Source organism: Puma concolor, chromosome B4 (genome assembly GCF_028749965.1).
Source record: "Puma concolor isolate L17-30 chromosome B4, mPumCon1.1.hap2, whole genome shotgun sequence".
NCBI classification, from domain to species: domain Eukaryota; kingdom Metazoa; phylum Chordata; class Mammalia; order Carnivora; family Felidae; genus Puma; species Puma concolor.
In genome coordinates this window covers 132,318,339-132,338,492 of record NC_141673.1, presented here as the reverse complement: position 1 = coordinate 132,338,492, position 20,154 = coordinate 132,318,339, and the positions used below count along the sequence as shown (strand labels likewise).

The 20,154-nt window shown below is 39.9% G+C and overlaps 1 protein-coding gene across 2 annotated transcripts in view; it reads right to left on the bottom strand.

The window, feature by feature from the left end:
- Positions 1 to 501: 501 nt before the first annotated feature.
- The window catches only part of UPF2 (UPF2 regulator of nonsense mediated mRNA decay), a 112,723-nt gene continuing 93,070 nt past the window's right edge, over positions 502 to 20,154 (bottom strand). For both annotated transcript variants that reach the window (XM_025930354.2, XM_086714977.1), the window contains exons 19-22: positions 19,214 to 19,381; positions 10,222 to 10,363; positions 8,697 to 8,817; positions 502 to 1,795 (exon numbers count right to left, since the gene is read on the bottom strand). In XM_025930354.2, the coding sequence (XP_025786139.1) occupies positions 1,786 to 1,795; positions 8,697 to 8,817; positions 10,222 to 10,363; positions 19,214 to 19,381 (441 nt within the window). In that variant the 3' untranslated portion in view covers positions 502 to 1,785. The remainder of the gene's footprint in view (positions 1,796 to 8,696; positions 8,818 to 10,221; positions 10,364 to 19,213; positions 19,382 to 20,154) is intronic.

Here is a 20,154-nt window from a genome sequence, read left to right as displayed (position 1 = left end):
AACAGATGGAGTTTTGAAACTTTTTTTTTTTTTTAATTAAAAGTTTATTTCTTTTCAAATTCTACTGACTCTCAGATTGTGGATTGCCTAAGGCAGCCTTGAAATGAACACCTGGAAAGAAACTGAAAACAATGGTTCTTGTGATTCCTTTCTGAGTTGCTCAGAGGCTCTGTCAATCCTACTGTGCGCACACGGGTAAAATCATAAACGCTGCCTCACGCTGGGCCAGGCTGTGTCACCACCTTTTCCATCCTAACCAGCTTCAAGCCTATTCTAAAAATGCTTAGTTCTATTCACAGGCTCCCTTTTGTACTGACCCGAAGGTGAGCTGACTCAGGCACCCGGGAAAACCATGCAAACACACGATGCTGCAGGGAGAGCAGCACCAGCGCGGCCTGGCCAAAGAAAGCGACTCTGAAACTGTTCCAGAAGGACGCGGAGGATCTACCCATTAATAAATCTTCAAAACCCAAGCCAAATAAAGCGCGACCACGCCAAATCTAAATGACAACACTTTATTGCAGCATCGGCAAAGGTCAGATTTCTGAAGCTGGTGAAGATCGGGCAGCATTTCCATGTGAAATGTTACAACTTTACAAGTTTTGTTTCTTATTTAATTCTACATGCAGAAACTGAAACATGGTAAAAGAAAAAATGCAAAATAGCTAGGAAAAAAAGATGTAATCAAGTTGTAGCATACAGATGTGCTCTTTAACTAAATTTACTATGCCTATCGGAAAGCAAACGAAAGACAACTATCCTAATAAATTAACAGATTGCCAGAAACAGACTAAGAACCCTCATTTCTATTTAGTGGGGGGGGGGGGAAACAAAACAAAACAAAAACAACAAAACAAAAACAAACGCAAAATAAAAGCTCTACTGTTTCCATACTTTGTTTAGAGACAAAGGCTGTAAACCCATGAAGGTCAACAAAATCTTCTGATCCCCTTCTTGTTGTCCTTCGTCCATTTTCTGTGACATGCTGACCGGCACGCTGTCTGTTTTCAATGATACTTACAATGGGCTCAACTCTCCCTTCTTGGGCTGGTGTCAGACTCCCCTAAGCCATCTGAACTCATGCTCTTTGTATACTAAGTCTTCACATTTTTCTTTTACCCTAATAGGCAATTTTGTATTACTGACTCTGATGGATAAAACTGATTTTTCTCCCTCATCCCTTGTTCCTCTTGAAACAAATTCCTAAACAAAAGCCTTCCTGGTGGATTATCTGGTATTTGGATATCTTTCATCATTTTGTTGTCCTGCATGTAAGTTTTTACTAGAAGATTTTACTGCTTGCTCTATACTTTTCTACTGTAGTCCTGGAGCCCCCAAATGTATCTTCTTCCAACATGGGATGTTCAATTCAGAGACACTGTAACTCAAATCAAATTTAAAACTCAAGTTCATTTCCCCCATACCATTACCATCACAACCGTTTCTTCTCTGGCTCAGTCATCTCACTGACGCTCTTCTTGGTGTAACTGCTCAGTAGTCAAGTTAACCATCTCATTTCTTGACTGCTATTCTCAAGAGAAGATTAACCCTCACGTGATTTCCATTGCAAAAGGCCTTTCCGCCTTATCTGGAAGCGTCGGCTTGTTCCGGTGTTGGCAGAGGCTGCTGTTCCCGCCTCACGGCCCCAGCCTGTCCCAGGTTTAGATTCGCAACTCTCTAGACCGACATGCTGAGATGTGTCCACTGCTCTCATTCAATTGCTGGAGGACTCCACTATCCACAACATCAGATACAGGACCTAATGAAATGACACGTGCTGCTGGATCAACGTCTCCTGGAGGTACAAATAGGGCAACGTTAAAGAGAACTAGTACTGAGGGCAAACTTGCGGCAAGAAAAGGTGTCCTAAAGACCACCGTCTCCCAGGCAAATCAGTGCTTCTTAAACAGCACACAAGGGGTGCCTGGGTGGCTCAGTTGGTTGAGTGACAAACTCTTGATTTTGGCTCACGTATTAACTGCAGGTTGTGAGATCGAGCCTGGCGTCAGGCTCCTCACTGAGCGTGGCGACTGCTTGGGATTCTCTCTCTGCCCCTCCCCCCTGCTCGTGCTCATACACTCTCTCTCTCAAAATAAATGCAGCTTAAAAAAAAAAAGCACACAAACTCCTACTGGACTGAAAAACAACAGGAACAGAGGGGCAGGCACTAAAAAGAGCAATGCTGATGGTGATCAGATAGGTGGTCTTGGAATGTTCCGGTAACTACTTTCTAAGGTGCTGAGTGTTTAGGGTTTGTACAATGTGTACAAAATCACATGTTGAAGTCTACCGCCAGTACCTCAGGATACGACCTTATTTGGAATGGTCAGTACAGAGGGTATTAGTAAAGATGAGGCCACACTGGAGTAGGACGGGCCCCCAATCCAGTGTGTGTCCTAAAGAGGGGGAAGTGGACACAGACACACGGACAGGGAGAACGCCGGGTGAAGATGGGAGGTGTTGGATCGACAAAGGAAAGCCAAGGGATGCCAAGACTGGGGCAAACCACCAGAAGCTGACGGGGGGCCCCGGAACAGACGGTCCCTCCCCGCCCTCAGGAGGAAGCAGCCCTGCAGACGCCTCCAGACTGAGACATTAGTTCTATCATTACAGTCACCCAGTGGTGGTACTTCTTATGGCAGCACTAGCAAACACACAGCTTGCTTCTCACAAGGCAAGTTACATTAGCGAGAAACTGATTTCAAAGAGTAAGATGTGAGTATGGAAAAGTGTTATCTTTGGCTGGACGTATCTAAAACGGGACTGAACTGAATGGAAGACGGTCAAGAACACAAGTATTCCCTGAGAGAAAGAAACGTCTCTTTCCTGAAGTCAAGACAAAGCAATGTTCTAAAATGGAGTGTTTTAAAGTTTATTTATTTTGCACATGAAGGAGGAGCAGAGAGAGGGAATGGGGGAAGGGCAAAGAGAGAGAGAGAGGGAGAGAGAGAATCCCAAGTGGACTCCACCCTGTCAGTACAGAGCCTGACACGGGGCTAGAACCTACAAACCATGAGATCATGACCTGAGCCAAAATGAAGAGTGAGATGCCCAACCGACTGAGCCGCCCAGGCACCCCTAAAATGGAGTATTTTAAATAAATATAGTAAATGATAGGGGGAAAAATGTCCAGTCTTTGATAAGACAAATATATCCCTGTATATAGTGTAGAATATTATTTGACTGCTTTATAGGCAAAACAATAATTTTGAGAGACTTAAAAAATGTAAGAGCTCAGAAAGTACCTAAAAATATTCGCTTTGGATTATGTGCTTATTCTACAAGGGACCCTGCTTTACAACAAAAGTATCAATTACTTAACTTTATAATAAGGACATAAAGAAAATACCTAACAAAAAATGCGCATCTACTTATGATGGGTTTAAAGAAAAGTCTGATAGTATAAATCACACTTGGTACTCAGAGTGAGATCTGCATTCTAGCAGCTTTGACATCACCTGGGAGATGTTGTTAGAAACGAGTTAGAACCAGCAGCTTACTAAGAGTCACGATGATTAAAATACATATTTTGAAGTTTAAGAAGGGGTGCCTGGCTGGCTTAGTCGGAGGAGTGTGTAACTCCTGATCTTGGGGTCTTGAGTTCGAGCCCCACATGGGGTATAGAGGTTACCTAAGTAACTGAAATAAAAAATAAAAATAAAGTTTAAGGAGCACTGGTTTAATTCATTTGAATTTTAGCATATCAACCATATCAGCACTAACACTTGCCAGAGATGTAAAGTTTCAGTTTTTTCAACACCAGCAGAGTGGAAAACAACCTTGTTCTACACTGGTTAATTGTTTTATTTAGAGTGCTACTGCCATTTTAACACATTATAAACAAAGGCCTATACTTTATTAGGACATCACTGCCCAGTGAGAACGGCCACTATTTTAATGTACAGCCTATTTTAAGGACCACCTTGTGATTAGAAAAATTTTAAATCATTATATTTCATGTCTGGGAACCTATCAAAATCCCTGCGTAAGGAACTTTAACTGCTTTAATAAACAGTTTCCAAATGAATTTCCCCTCATTTGCCATAGAACATGAACAATGTTAGTAACTAATTTTTAAAATAAGCTGTAGCCAAGTTAAAAGTCAAATTGAAAACACTTTCTCAGACCTGACAAGTTTTCTCTTCCCTCCTCTGTTTAGGAACTCACCTCGCGGTATTTTCTCCCTAAGGGAGCGGATGAACCACCGCTCTAGATACACATCTTTCCACTGTCTGGCCCGGCATTAAAATAGAAAAAAAATAAAGAGGTGCCAAACCACCAGGAAACTCCACCCCACCAGTTATGTTCTTTCAAATCACTACATTTCTTCACTTAAAACTTAAGTTTAAAAAAATGGCCAAGAACACTTGGTGCTCAAAAACTCCTGTTTACGTGACTGCTTGTTCCTCTACCATGTTCACTCACACCTCTATTTCGAGAGCACTGGCTTTGAAAAGTACCTTAAATCTTTACAGAGAGCCATTTTTAAGAATGATGGACAAGTCAGCATTTTTTTTTTAGTTATTATTTTAAGAAGAGATTTAAGACAGGAAGAGATGGTAGCTCAAGAAACGGGACTTTCACAAAATCAGGAAATGAGGAAAAAAGAGCTTCTAGGGAACAGAGCTTAGGGAAAAAGTTTATTAAATGACCAAACACAGATTTTTAAAAGTCCCTTTGTCCACTTAACAAATATTAACTGAACATCTACCGTATGGCAGGCACAAGAGTGACACAAGAGCCATAGTAGAAAACAAGACGCGGCTTCATTTCTGCCTCAGTTCTCAGTCTCACAGGGGATAAAGAAAAGTTGGCAGGCGATTACACAGGATAAGGTCTGTAGAAATACAGCGAGCAAAGGCAGCATATATGTACCAACCTACGTCAGATCTGAGAATATCAAGGTAAGACCTGAAGGAAGAACAGGAGATATCCAGAGGAAAGCGTGAAAAAGTTCCAAACAAGGGAGGTGAAAAAAGAAACCAGAAAGAAAGACAGAAAGGCCAGCTTGGTTGGGAGTAGAGGAAGGAAGAGAAAGAGATAAAGCCAATAAGGTAAGTACACCCTCACCATGCAGGGCCATGGTAACCAAGTTGAGGAGTTTGGACTTTATACGCTACAAGCCATGAGGAGCCACTGAGGATTTTAAGCACAAGAGTTCACCTCCTCAGACAACAGACTTCATTTTAGAAAGAACAATGTGGGGACAGCACAGAGAATGAACTGGAAGGGTTGACACTGGAGAGTGAGAAGCAGATGTGGGAGCTGCGGGCAGCAATGCGATGAGAGGTGATGGCGGCTTGATCTCGGGTCTCAGCAGCAGAGACAGAATCAAACAGGCAAGGGTGAGAGCCATTCAGTAGTAGAATCAAAGTATTTGTCAATTAACTAGACATGGAACCTGAGGGAGCGAAGAGTCCAAACCAAAACCTACATTTCCAGTTTGGATAACTGGCTCAGCAGTGCCTCCACTCGATGAGCCAGAGAACAGAGGAGGAGAGTGGCATAGGAGCAAGGGACACACCTTCTAGACGGTTGTTTAGAAGACAGCTGGACATGCAATCAGAATCTAAACTGTGAGACCTGACCAGGAGCTCTGAAAAGGAACTGGGCCACAGGAGGGAAGGATGCCTCCTGTGGAGAGTGCACAAGAGTAGGACAGGAGGGCTTGGACGGACCCAGAGGGACAGAGCGTCTCCCGGCAGAGGCAAGCCCATAGAGGAGTCAGGAGACAGGAGGAGGAGTCAAGGAGGGAGGAGAAAGACCAGAAGACACGAGAGCCACAGAAGTCCAGGGAAGACAGCGTATGTCAAGATAAAGAGGGGCCACATGCTAAGCACTGCTGAGGCAGCCTGAAAGCGACAGAAGTGAAGCACAGGGAGGCAGCTGGGAGTGGGGGAGGGCAGAAGACCACAGTCAGCCACACCAGTGAGAGGGGAGGAAGAAAGAGCAAACAGGGCCAATTCTTCCAAGTTTGGTTAACTAGGGGCTGGAGGGAGGGAAGGAAAAACAAAAAGTTAAAGAGAATGAGGAAAAACAACTGAATAACTGGCAGCAAACTAAGAAAGGTATAGCTTTATGTTTATCTTTTAGCATATGTAAGTTCACACATCTGTTTTCCCATATTTTTCCCCCAACTGCTTAGGAAATGCCTGGGACTTAATAAACTCTCAATGGCTTTTTAAAATAAATGTATGGGGGCGCCTGGGTGGCGCAGTCGGTTAAGCGTCCGACTTCAGCCAGGTCACGATCTCGCGGTCCAGGAGTTCGAGCCCCGCGTCAGGCTCTGGGCTGATGGCTCAGAGCCTGGAGCCTGTTTCCGATTCTGTGTCTCCCTCTCTCTCTGCCCCTCCCCCGTTCATGCTCTGTCTCTCTCTGTCCCAAAAATAAATAAAAACGTTGAAAAAAAAATTTTTTTAAATAAATGTATGACTTGGACAGAATTAGCTCTTTCAAGTACCCATACTTAGTCTTCCCACTAGACTTGAGGGTAAAGACTTTATCTTTTCGTACTTTTTAATTTGTCATAGTGCAGGAGGACTGAACCCATGGCAGATGCTGAGGGGAGCAAATCATACCGGAAATACTCATTATGTACCAAATGTCATAGTTACTGATTCTATAAATCTACCCAAACATTTAAAAATTAGGAAAAGACACTGTACTTGCATTATGTGACTCAAGAAGGGATTAGGTTTTAACAGAAATAATGCTGTTCAGAGATGTTAAGCTGTAATATAAACAGGTGAAATTGACGGAAAACATCAAGATAAAATATTCCTCTTTTTAAAGTTCTTTTTTTGCTTTTTTAAAAGTTTATTTATTTTTGAGAGAGAAAGAGAGTATGGGTGGGAGAGGGGCAGAGAGAGAGGGGGAGAGGGAGAGGGAGAGAGAATCCCAAGTAGGCTCCATGTTGTCAGCACAGGGCCCAACGCAGGCTCAACCCCATGACCTGTGAGATCATGACCTGAGCTGAAATCAAGAGTTGGACACTAAAACGACTAAGCCACCCAGGCGCCACTCAAGATAAAATATTCTAATAGCTCTGTTCACCAATCATGAGACAAGAAGAGAAACGGGTATATCAAGAACACTGAAATATATTTAAAGGTATGTAAGAAAATATAAAAGCTGAAAACTAAAATTTGCATGGCCTCTTAAAATAGCTGGCTTCCACATTTTAGTACTAATAAAAGATTTTATTAAAAGACTTTAACGAAGCTTGGATAATAAAAATAACCTAGTATCTTATTATGCCTAATTAGATGGATTTGTACATCAGTTCTAACTTGGATTTCTAAAAACATTATACTCCATAGATGTTAAAAAACAGACCCCTAAACTGCCATGAGAAACCAATGTTCTAACCAGCAATTTGATTAGAACTGTCTAAGCATATAGTTCAAAGAAAAATGTGATGGGGTGCCTGGGTGGCTCAGTCGGTTAAGCGCCCAACTTGGGCTCAGGTCATGATCTCGCGGTTTGTGAGTTTGAGCCCCATATCAGGCTCTGTGCTGTCAGCTCAGAGCCTGGAGCCTGCATGGGATTCTGTGTCTCCTTCTCTCTCTGCCCCTCCCTTACTTGTGCTCTGTTTCTCTCTGTCTCTCAAAAATAAATAAATGTAAAAAAAATTAAAAAAAGAAAAAGAAAAAGAAAAAGAAAAATGTTATTGGGAACAAACACAGAGCAAGTAAAAGAGACCTGTGCCATTTCCCCAGCATTGCCTCTACACAATAATGAACTCTTCTGCTCCCGCTCAGAGCACAATCCCTTCCACACCTAACCTGCCCGCCCCTAACAGCAAGGTGACGTCTTGGGGCTGATGTACGTCCTTACCTAAACACTAATACCCCGAAGGAGATCAGTAAGAGCAGCAAAGTCAATGACACCTTTGATCATAACTCGACCACAAGACAGAAAACTGAGTTGATGGTATGGGTCTTTAGATCAGATCTCAGAAAAACTTTAAATAATTTTCTCCCTTAAGAGACGAATAAGATCTTATTAGGAAACATCTATGTAAAATTCCTTCTAGAGTTTTAACTATTTCACTTTAAGCAACTCAAGTTTAAGAAAAACTAGCATGGTTGGGGGGCACACTTGCATGGCTAAGTTGGTTAAGCATCCAACTCAAATACCAGGCTCACGAGTTCAAGCTGTCCATTGGGCTCTGTGCTGAGCGCAGAGCCTACTTTAAAAAAAATAAAAAAAAAAAGTAAAACTGGCATAGATCCCAGGAGGACATTTTACAATTAAAAACAAACAAAATACCTCAAAACAAACTCAACCTGCAAGCCTGAAAGTCTAGGAAACAGGTTGAGTTTTTGTAAACATGGATTACTTAACACTGACCTGAGAAATTCTAACACAAAAGCCTGTGATTTCTCTCAAATTCATCTATAACTAGTTATCTCTATGAATGCAAAAGAGAAAATTTAAAAATCCAAAGAAGTCCACACAGAGAGGGTGAAAGCCAAGATCACTGTGGCTGAAATTAAAAAAAGAAAAGAAAAAAGAAAAAAACCCTGTAATTATTCTATAAATAGGTTTTTTTTCTCAAATACTTACAACTCAAAGACTTTTCTATTTTGCTAGTAATCAGGCCTTTATCATTAGGTGTAATCCAGAACAATCTATTCATGTGGACCTCATGAAAAACAAACAGCTACAGAAGAAAGAGAGACGGACTGTCCTACCTCCCACCAGTCTTAAAGATTAGATCCGCATTAGGTGCTCCCTTTGGATGTTGGTAACGAGGCCGCCGCTCCCGATTGGTGTTTGCTGGGGCTGGGCGCTGGGCAAGAGACTGCAGCATTTCTGTAAGCAGGAGCAAAACAGAAAAGGTGGCTAACTCTGGTAAATGTACTTCCCTCCATGAAGCAAATAAAACCCTAGGGAGATCACGTTTACTAGTTGTTAGGTAGGGGAGTAAACAAAAATCACCATTACACAGTCTATAATGATTAAGAAATTCTGAAAGAGCACATCAAGAGAGGAGACATGCTCTTTAATATCATTTAATATCCAATGTCCCCCATCCTGTCAATTTGGCCACCACAGAAGTATCTTGTGAGGCTGTAAAACAGTATGAAAAGCAGTCTAGTTCAATAGCTACAAGCATATTGTCTGGAGCTAGACAAGACACTATTGGAACGAATCTCGGTTCTGCCACTTACTAGCCATGGGTCTTCCAGTTCAGTTTCCCTAAATGTCCCTAAATGTCAAATGGGGATGAGAATAAGCACTTATCTCCTAGAACTGCAATACATAAGACAGTGTCCAGCTCACAGTTAAGCCCTTTACATTGAGTACTAGCTTACTTATTATTAAAAATGTGGGGTATCAACCAGAAGAGATTCTAGAAGACAGACTCAAGGACAGAAAACCAAATATTTATTTATGCAACAACCTCTTGCATAGAAAGTAGTGTGTCAGTACAGTGCTATATCAACAGACATATTATGACTCTAAAATTTAGGTGTCACAGAAATGCCAAGAGGCTGGTTTATGAAGTGTTCATGGACTCTGTGCACATAAGGTTCCAGTTAATCCAAGAGTGTTCGGTTTATCTGCATAAAACTGGAATCTTAATTTTTTTTTAATGTTTATTTTATTTTTGAGAGAGAGACAGAATGCGAGTGGATTAGGGACAGAGAGAGAAGGGAGACACAGAATCCAAAGCAGGCTCCAGGCTCCAAGCTGTCAGCACAGAGCCCGACGCGGGGCTCGAACTCACGAGCTGTGAGACCATGACCCGAGCCGAAGTTGGACGCTCAACAGACTGAGCCACCAGACGCCCCAAAACTGGAATCTTAATTTGAGTATACTCTCAAATCTGAAGAAGCACGGGGCCCTTGAGACAGGACTCCCAAACAGACAAAATAAGATAATAACTATGTATTGATTTAATTTGCTCACAGATGACTGGCAACATGACGCAATTAAAAACTGATCCTCATCTCAGCTGCAAACATAGCTCTAACAGTATGGGATCTAACTGAATAATGGAGTTAGCAAAGGTATGATGAAAATTATATTGTTATTTTGCAAGTAAGTGAGAAAAATGAAGATAGGAAGGAATATAAAAAACAATCAACTTCTCAGGCTAAACATTTACAAAGATGACATGAAAAGGGAGAGATGAGAACTCTGATATTCTATATTTAAAAAGCCCAAGAGGCATAAACATTTTCTACTTCTGTCCTATAAGTGACTGTATACCTTGATAATCTTCTTGTTCTTGCCGTTCATTGATATCTAGTGTGAGCTTTTTCATTCTCATCCTCTCTTCTTGTTCTGCCTGTTGCTGGTTCCAGTGATTTGCAGCAAGTTGGGAAGACATGGGTACATTAAGGATCTTAAACTGAGAAAAAATAACAAAAGAAATCACAAATGGCTTGAGAAAATCAAAAGAAGAAAAAAAGATTTCAAATAAATCTAAATAAAGACAGTATCATCTAAGAACATAAACAGACAATAGTCTTAAACTACTAGAGACAAACCCAGTAGGGTTGGTTAGGAAATGGAAGACCATCAAGTTCAACCTCAAGAAAAGGAGAAGCCTCTCTTTTCCTGCACTATGTTTGGAGGCACACATCTAGCAACAGGGTATCAATTTCCATCATACAGACCCTATTATTTATGGGTCATTGTCAAAAAAGGCTTTTATATAGCAAGCTGTAACTTGCATCCTTTTCATTTCTATCCTCTGGAACCAGTTCTGGCCTCCTGAACAATACAGAACAAATCTATTCCACCTTTAGTATTGACAGACCTTATTTCTAAAGATAGAATGCAATGTTAGAACAAAGGAAGAGTTAAGCAACTGCCCTGTGAGACATATTTCTCTGTTATGAGAGAGAGTCCTTATCTGTGAAATGCTTTTGTTTTTAGCAGGATATCCCTGGTTGTGGATTGTGCAAGGTAAACAAACTTAGATAGAAATCTATGAATTTAAGGGCCATGGTTCCCTGGAAATAGATGAGTAAGCTATGTAACTATCTGAGTACAAGACAGAAACATTTCACAACCTGAATTCTCTCTGCTGTGTGTAACATGCACAACTCAGTTAAGAGACCTCCTCTAATACTTTGGATCAACAGCATGCCTCATGAGGAAAGAAAGGGCATAGGTAGCTGTGCTCAGGATCCCAGACCTCTCTCTGCTTGACCTATGCGACCTACGCCCTTTTGGTGCTTGCAACCTTGAAATTATTAGTAAAGCTTAACACTGTATAAAAATCCTGATTCATTTGAATCTGATTTGACAATCTGATTCTTTGTTATTATCTCAGATGTCTTCTTCTGGTATTCTCTTTTATATGATGCTCTTCAGTCAGTCAATATTCCTCTTAAAACGTAATACCCAGAACACTACGCGCAGTTGGCCAGATACACTAAGGTGAAGAGTAGTTAAGTGTGGGTACAAAACATCTACAAACCCAACTAACTACACTTCATCTTTACCACAGTAGATAACTAAGTGTCTCATATAGCAAAATAAAAATATATTTAAGGTAGTCCATTTGGCAGGGTGCCTGGGTGGCTCAGTTGGTTTGGCTCAGGTCATGAGTTTGAGCCCCGCGTCCGGCTCTTTGCTGTCAACATGGAGCCCACTTCAGACCCTCTGTCTGCAGCCCCCCGCAGCCCCTCCCCTGCTCGTGCTTTCTATCTCTCTCTCAAAAATATAAACAAACATAAAAAAAAAAAATGGTAGTCCATTTGGCTACCAGCCTAGCAGACCTCACTTGTTCTCCCTGATGAGCTTAGTCTGACATAATGTGCTGAGTGGTTGAGTACAGACTCCCTGCAACTATCCCGTTCTATTTTATGAGCTCAAAACCATCTTTTAAAGAAAAAAAAAACACACACATACACATACAATCAAGAAAACCTCACTGCAATCAAGGTAATGAGCATGTCCATTACCTCCAAAGGCTCCTTTTGTCCCTCTGTAACCATCTCTTTCTCTACCTCACCCCCAGGCAACTGCCAATTTGATTTCTGTCACTACTGAATAGCTTGTACTTTCTAAAAGTTTGCGTAAGTTGAATCATACAACACACATTTTATTTTGTCTAGGTTCTTTTACTTTGCGCAACAACTTTCAGATGCATTCATGCTGCTGTATGTATTAAGTTTGTTCCTTTTTATTGTAGAGCTGCATTTCCTTGTCTTATACACCACAATTTGTTTATCCACTCACTTGTTGATAGCATTTGGGATTTCTATTTGGGGTTATTACAAATATATTTAACAAATGTTTGTGTAGACATATGTCTGCATTTTTCTTAAATGTGAAATGCTAGGAATGAAAAGCTGGGAATACCTGGTGTGTTTTACCTTTCAATTTTTTAAAAATTAACTCTACACCCAACATGGGGCACGAATTCATGACCCCGAGGATCAAGAGTTGCACACTCTGCCAACTGAGACAGCCAGGTACCCCGTGGTGTGTTTTACTTTTTAAGAAACTATAAAAATGTGTTCCAAAGTAGGTATGCCATTTTATATTCCACTAAAAGTGTATGAAAGTTCCGGTTGTGTCACACCCTTGCCAGCATTTGGTATGGTCCGTTGGTCGGTCTATCTATCCACCTATCTATCTCTTTTTAATTTTATCCATTCTGGTGAGTATATAGTGGTATTTTTCACCCTAGGTTTTAATTTTCATTTTCCTAACGACTAAATTCATCTGTTTTAAAATTCAATCTAGAATTATGCTGAAAGTTGACATCAAGGTTCCTGGATTATATAGTTTTCAGAATGTACTTTTCCTTGCTCTTTGAAAAAGGAAATCATTTGCTCATTTATGAATCTTTTGACTACTGCCTCATTCTGAAAAACTTTCTAAATTTAACGATAACTGCTCTACAATTACATACAGAAGTTCTTTCAGTCCTCGAGTATGTAATTTATTTTTGCCTAAAGACTGGGACTCATTTAAAGTAGATAAGTTATCCCTTTGGACGCTATCTGATTTTACCCAATTTTCAACTTACCCTTCCTGGTTGAAATCTTCCTTGCTCTCTCTCTTTTTTTTTTAATGTTTATTTTTGAGAGAGAGAGAGCGAGCAGTGGAGGCGCAGAGAGAGAGAGAATCTGAAGCAGACTCCACGGTGTCAGCTCAGAGCCTGATGTGGGGCTCAAACTCATTAACTGTGAGATCATGACCCGAGCCAAAATCAAGAGTCTGGTGCTTAACCAAATGAGCCACCCAGGTGCCCTGAAATCTTCCCACTTGATAAAAATGAAAGTGAACAGCTATTTTCCTCCCAAATCTCTCCACAAGCAGTGGGATTATCCTTTGTTCTTCTGACCCTGAACGCAGCCTTTTAAAAACTACTTCCTCATGTCAACTACACACCAAAAGAAAAAAGAAAAAAAAAAGGATCTCCATATCCTCTCAACCACATCTCCTTTAAAAACTGCAGGTTGTGGACTGTTAATTGCTAAATTCTACTGTCCATGGTTTGATCATGGTCCTGCTTTTCCCTTCATCCACAACTATGAATTCTGTGCTATCTTTTTTTCTGCCTCTTCCCCAAACTTCCTTTCAGTTCCACATTACGGTCAGTGCTTTCACGAAATAAGCACTTGCCAGGCAAGGCTGCAGAGAACACGGATTTCTGTAGTCGGACAGATGGGGTTCACAGCTCTTTCTCTCAACTATACAAGGAGGATTTCCACACTACCTTTGAGGTAGTACTACCTCTGAGTGTGCAGTACAGGGCCCGGCACACACCAGGTTCTCCATAAATAATACCTGTTAATAATGCGCCAAAATAACAAAGTTCAGAACAGTTGCCCTCATTACTTACTGGACATTCTGAAACTAAAATCGCAGCAAAATAAAACCACAAGTTCAATTAAAAAAATCACCTTCTTAGCAGAATGAGACTGACAACCACCAAGTAGAAAGTGAAACCCGTGAATGCTTCTGCACACTATCCTTGGGCCTGTGCAGTAGTCTGCATCAGGAATGTCTCTATCAGATGGGACTTGCCCCAACTGTCTCTTACGTCCACTAACAAAAACAACAGAAACAAAGTGAAAATAAAATGGCCATCGTTCCCTCCGATAAACCTTTTAATTTATGTTTTACAACTCAGGAAGGTACACAAAAAGTAATTTAATGAAAAAGTTCAGCTCCAAGTGAATTTTCTGCCAGACTCTTAACATGTATCTAATGTGAAACAAAAACTTCATAATATATGTACTCTTCCTAATAAGCAGCATAATTACTAAGATGTCACAGTAATTCATAACGAAATTTTTAATTTTCAGCCCTATTCATGAGGAAAGCATCCTGTTGCACCCGCATTTCCAAATCCACTGCTAAAAGAACTAATGGTAGAGAAAAGCTGAACTAAAACAGACTCTGTACACAGAAGTACGCCAGATTACTAGGACAGCAGAGACAGAGATGTCAAATTCTACAAAGACCACAACTATGAGAATAATCTCCAAAACGATGGTTTGACACAATTTTCCAATCTTCCCTCAACACGACAACTGTGAAATCTGGTTAGTAAATAGACATCAAAGGGACAAATACTCTAAATAAAATTTAACCCATCAGTATAAATCAATAAAGACACAGCTACATAAATTAACACATAATTTTAAAGAACAATTTTAAAGAACATATAAAAGAACAATGCTGGAAACATAGTAGGAATTCAATATATTTTAGCTGTTATTACCATAATTACTTTATTATCTTTATTAAAGTAAAGAAATATGGGCAATGTTGAGTACTATCTCAGTGAAATGCAAAATACCTATTAGGCTTCAAGAATCACAGCTAAATTTTAAGTCATTCTGTTCCTAGTGTCAAATAAGATGCCTTATTTGAGATGGTAAGGGTAAAGAGAGGCAACAAATCTGAGTCTCTCAAGATAAGTTACAGATTCCAAATATTACAATGTTCTTACTTATTCAGCTGGCTGGTTTTTCCTCAGGGGCTTTACAAACTGGTTTGTAAATGTGTATAAATACATGCAAACGTAGAAAGAGTAAAATATTACTGTTTTACAAAACACTAAAGGCAAAGCATGCAGACACTTTCTTGATCGCTATGAAACCACAAGCTGCAATTCTAAGATGGTTCGATCTGTCACTACATTAACATATTCAGAGAGAAAACAGGGTGGCCATTTTTTCCCTTTACTGGGTTCCTAATAATAACATTTGAATTGTCCTTCATAATTCAGTAACGACGAGATTAATGGTGATGGTATTTACCACACTAATGAAACAACATAAAACATCGTGTAAGAAATTTCATAATGATTTGATCAAAAATGTGAAAAATATAGGTTTCTATTCATTTATAAGACTAACTGGCCTGAGACAAAAGTGTTCCAAGTATTATGTACTTAAAAAGAAGACCAAAGAGACAGTATTAAATACAGAGAGCACAAGAGGCCAATTTTCTGATGCCACTTCACCAGTGCCTTTCCCGTAAAGCTTTTAAAACATTTTTAAAAGAGAGTCACTACTTTATGGCAAATTAAATGACAAAAAGACTAAAGTCACTCGAATGAGATTTCTTGGAATATAAAAATAGAATGAAGGTGATTTACTTTGTACCTTAAAGCTACTTCATAACTGTAGCTGAAACTGAAATACACACACGCATATATACACACATAATCCCGAGTTACTTTAAGTATCAATTGATAAACAATATATAAAATAAATGATGACTCCTTATAAATATTAAAATACTGGAAAGAAATGGGTTGTTTACAAGTATTAAGCTATAATATAATGTATATTTGTTTAAAGCAGTCAAAAAAAGCTCTTTAAACCATAATACAATGCTCCTATTACATTAAAACTTGTTTTAATGATCAAAATATTTTATTTCAATTCATTACTCTATTTCATAAATATTTAAATCTAGAAAGAAATTATGAATAGCATTATCCTCTTTGTTTTTAACTACTCATTTAATTGGTGCAAATTTTTATTTTCCTAATGACTACAGAAGAAAGTTATTTCTGAGCACAAATCTGGTACACAAAGAGATCTTTGACTTAGAAATTAAAGATTCCTATAAGGCAAAACATTTCACATTTCTAGAAAAACCGTTGCACCAGAAGGGCTAACACCCAAAAGTTAAATAAAGAAATAAAAATCAGAACAAAATAACTTTCTTTTTCAGACCACAAAATACCAGTGATGTTTCTTCAAATAATGTTCCTGAAACTGAACATTTTCCAAAATTCCAAATAAAGTTTATGAGTTGAAAATTTACTTAAAAACCAAGTACTCTGAGCTCTCATTTCATGCTTGCTAATATTTTTTAATAAAGTTCAATAAAAACATTTCCTTAAAAATTAAACAGACTTTCACATTTTAAGAAATAAGAACTTCCACTCTTCATTTTGTATAGTTATTTGGGTTCTACAGTATATAATTTATCTACTTTAAAGCAAAAATATTCCTTCTACAAAATAAACACATAGTCTTACTTTGCTTGATAGAATTTAGGACTGCTGAAATGAATTTATTTTTCAAAGCTCAGGAGTTTCTTAGGTAGGCTGTGGTTTAATTTATGCCTACATGTTCTAAAAAGGTCAAATGGGGTATACGAGTTGACAAAGTTAAAATGAATTTTCACATGTGCCTCACAAAAAGGAGGGACAAATGAAGAAAACAAATTATTTCCTTTGTGTGATTTGATCTTCACAGAAAGATATTCCTAAGCCCCCTTTCAGATAAGAAAAAGGGTTCGAGAAGTATGCCAGCAATACGAATGTCCAGCAGCGCTACAGAAATGGTAACCAAGGGACAGCTACCTGAGGTTGTCAGGTACGGCCCTTCACAATGAAAAACCCCTCTCTTTCATGCCAAGAACATTTGGTGATGGGGTCAGGGAGGGGCTGAGAGCTTTTAAAGAAAAGAGAGAATGAAGCAGATCTAAAAGGTAATGACTGAAACAGAAAAGTGAAGCTCAGAGAGCAATGTAGTCCCTAGAAAAGAAAAGCAGAAACTCTGGGCTTGGAGAATCCTAGGAACCATGATGAACTCGCGGTTTTGCAAAGCTCAGTTTAGGGTCTGGATCAAACCCTCCCCCCACCCCGCCCTTATTTTTCTAGGGACTCAGTGGAGGATCAGGACTGAGGACATGCCAGAGCTCACCCCTGGCCTGAGGGTGGGTGAGGGCAGAGCTCTCCTGAGAACTAACCCCAGAGGCCGCAATGGAGGAAAGGCTACGGCTGGAAAGGAATCATGAAGGCAATGTCTGAAGACACAGCAGTGCTCTGAGCCTGAGCCAAGGTTAACTTCACATACAACAGGATGGAAAGTCTTTTCTGGTCCTCCCTTCCAGGATTCTAATTGGTGTACAGTTTTTATATCTCAAGATTTACTTGCAGTATAACAAAATAATGTACCCCGCACAATTCTGATCCTCTGAGCATGTAAGAAATTATCTGACAAAAGCAAAGATAAAAATTAATTTGGGCATCATCTCATGGAGGCTGTGTTGCCGGAGGGAACAGACTATCCCGTCCATCACAGACGGCATCTCATTAGAGGACCTGCAGATCGTCCCATTCAGAACAGCAGGCTCTGCACCCCCCATTCCAATCTCTCTCTAGCCTCTTTTTTATTTTATTTTCCTTCCGAGCATTCCCCCCAACCTGACATTACGTATTTCTTCACTGTTTGCCTCCTAGCACCAGAATGAAAGCTCCCAAGAGAGAAGGAACTCTAGTGACAGTTGTACTTTCTGCACACGGGGCAGTGCCTGGTACACAGCAAGTGAACAACAATTACCTGTTACGTGACTGTGTGAATGAATATGGAAGCCAGGCATTCAACTCGTCTCTAAGTTGTGGTGGCTGCCATATTTCGTAGAATCTGACGGTCCATTAATTGTAAGATACACCATTATATCACACATCACTAAAACAGAAAAAAATGCTGCCAGTTATAAACGCTAAGAGGCAGCTTGATTTCAGAAATGTTGAAATGTGAAAAAACTCTTAGAGAATTAGTAATATGTGATATATCCTACAGTTGAGTCTGAGAGTTGGGCTTTATTTTCTTCATAGTATTTTTCACTCCTTGCAAATACATTTGTCAACCTTAGCAAGATGTGAGCTCACAAGGGCAGGGACTTTTATTTATCACCATAGCCTCAGCACCTAGAACAGTATTTGGCACATACGAGATGCTCAATAATATTTGATGAATGAATGTATGAACCAAAGTATGAATCCCTAAACTAACAGCTTAGCGGTCAGGGAAATAATTTTGAGGGCCATCTGTAAGACATGGGAAACAAGGAGGAAGCAGTATAAGGAGAATGGAGAAGGATTAGGGGTCAAAAACAATGATTTTCAAGAAAAATCTTAACCACGAACATTTTCTTGAGATGTATCTGTCATCACCCTCCTTTCCTTTCCCACCCTGAGTTTACTTATGAAACCTTCCTCCTGAAAGTCAAGGGATTTATATATTCTAACAAATACATATGAATTCAAAATTTAAATGTCCTTTCCTTTTAAAGAATAAAAATAAATAAATAAATAAATTAAAAATATCCATTCAATGGGGTGCCTGGTGGCTCAGTCAGTTAAATCTGGCTTCGGCTCGGGTCATGATCTATCTCGCGGTTCATGAGTTTGAGCCCTGCATCAGGCTCTGTGCTAACAGCTCAGAGCCTGGAACCTGCTTCAGATTCTGTGTCTCCCTCTCTCTCTGCCCCACCCGTTTGCGCTCAGTCTCTCTCTGTCTCTCAAAAATGAATAAACGTTAAAAAAATTTTTTTTAGAAAAAAAATACATTCAAAAGAAGTCAGCTGTGTCTTCTATACATAATAAAAAATAAAATTACTTCTACACTGAATACTTTATTTCTTTATTTTTAATCTTTATTTTTGAGAGAGAGAGAGAGAGAGAGTGTGAGAGTGCGAGCAGGGGAGGAACAGAGAAGGAGACAGAATCTGAAGCAGCTCCAGGCTCCAAACTGTGGCACAGAGCCCAATGCGGGGCTTGAACTCATGAATCGTGAGATCATGACCTGAGATGAAGTTGGATGCTTAACCAACTGAGCCACCCAGGCGCCCCTACCACTGAATACTTTACATGTTTCCAACTCTTCTCCTCTTATAGGCAAAATATAACTTACAACCTATAAAACAAAGTTATTGCTTACACTTGATAAGTAACAATCACCTGTGGTGGCCAGTTTCTTACCTGTTGTTTATTGCCTTTTCTTGTTAACATGACAAAGGGCATAGTGTCTGCAGACTCCGCCTCTCCCTCCCCACCACCGAGTGGTGGCCCTTTCCTCAGCTGGCTTTTGAGATGCAAAGGAATAGCAACATCAAGTTGGTGCACTTTAACAGATTCGCCACTTCGTTGCTTAAAGATAGAAATGAAAAAATATAAATACTCTAACGTACACAGGGATATATGTAAACATAAACTGAACAATTCATTCAGTGCCATTATTTCTTAAAACACAACGATCATTAGAGCCAAAGTAACCTGACGGGCAGCTGAGACAGAGGCGCCCCCTCCTCTGCCCCCACCTCTTACGTATGGCTGGGAAGACCTGTGCAAGTCCCCAGTGACTGGCTCTGTTTACCGGTGCAGCTCAAACACACAATGCTGTAGGTTCTCCTGACTCCGCATGCTCCTGAAGTGCATACCCGCACCACATATCTTCCTTCATACTTCTCATGCGTCACAAGTGTCTGCTTCTCTGTGACAATCCTCCACCAGACTGGCGGGGTTCTGCACTGAATACCCTTTCCCTGGTGTTTTAAATACCCTAGTGGTGTTTTAAATACTGCAGGTGCTCAATTAATATTCAGGAATGAATGGAATCTATTACTGTTCAGATTAACTTTGTTAATAACAAGTTTTCAAGATTGACGCTGGATTTATTAATCAATTATTTAAACAAACCTTCAGTGAAGACTTGTGCGTTGGGCTTATTACTTATTACTTGAGATACTAATACTAAAAAGACAGTCTCTCTCCTCAAAGAGCTCAAAAACTGTTAATTAGGATAGAGAAATAAATTAATTACAATTCATCCAAGTCATGTATAACCTGTTTTGGGGTGAAGTGACTATATAGGCCTGGCTAGGAGTGGGTGGATGCTGAAACTTCACAAAAGACTAAACAAA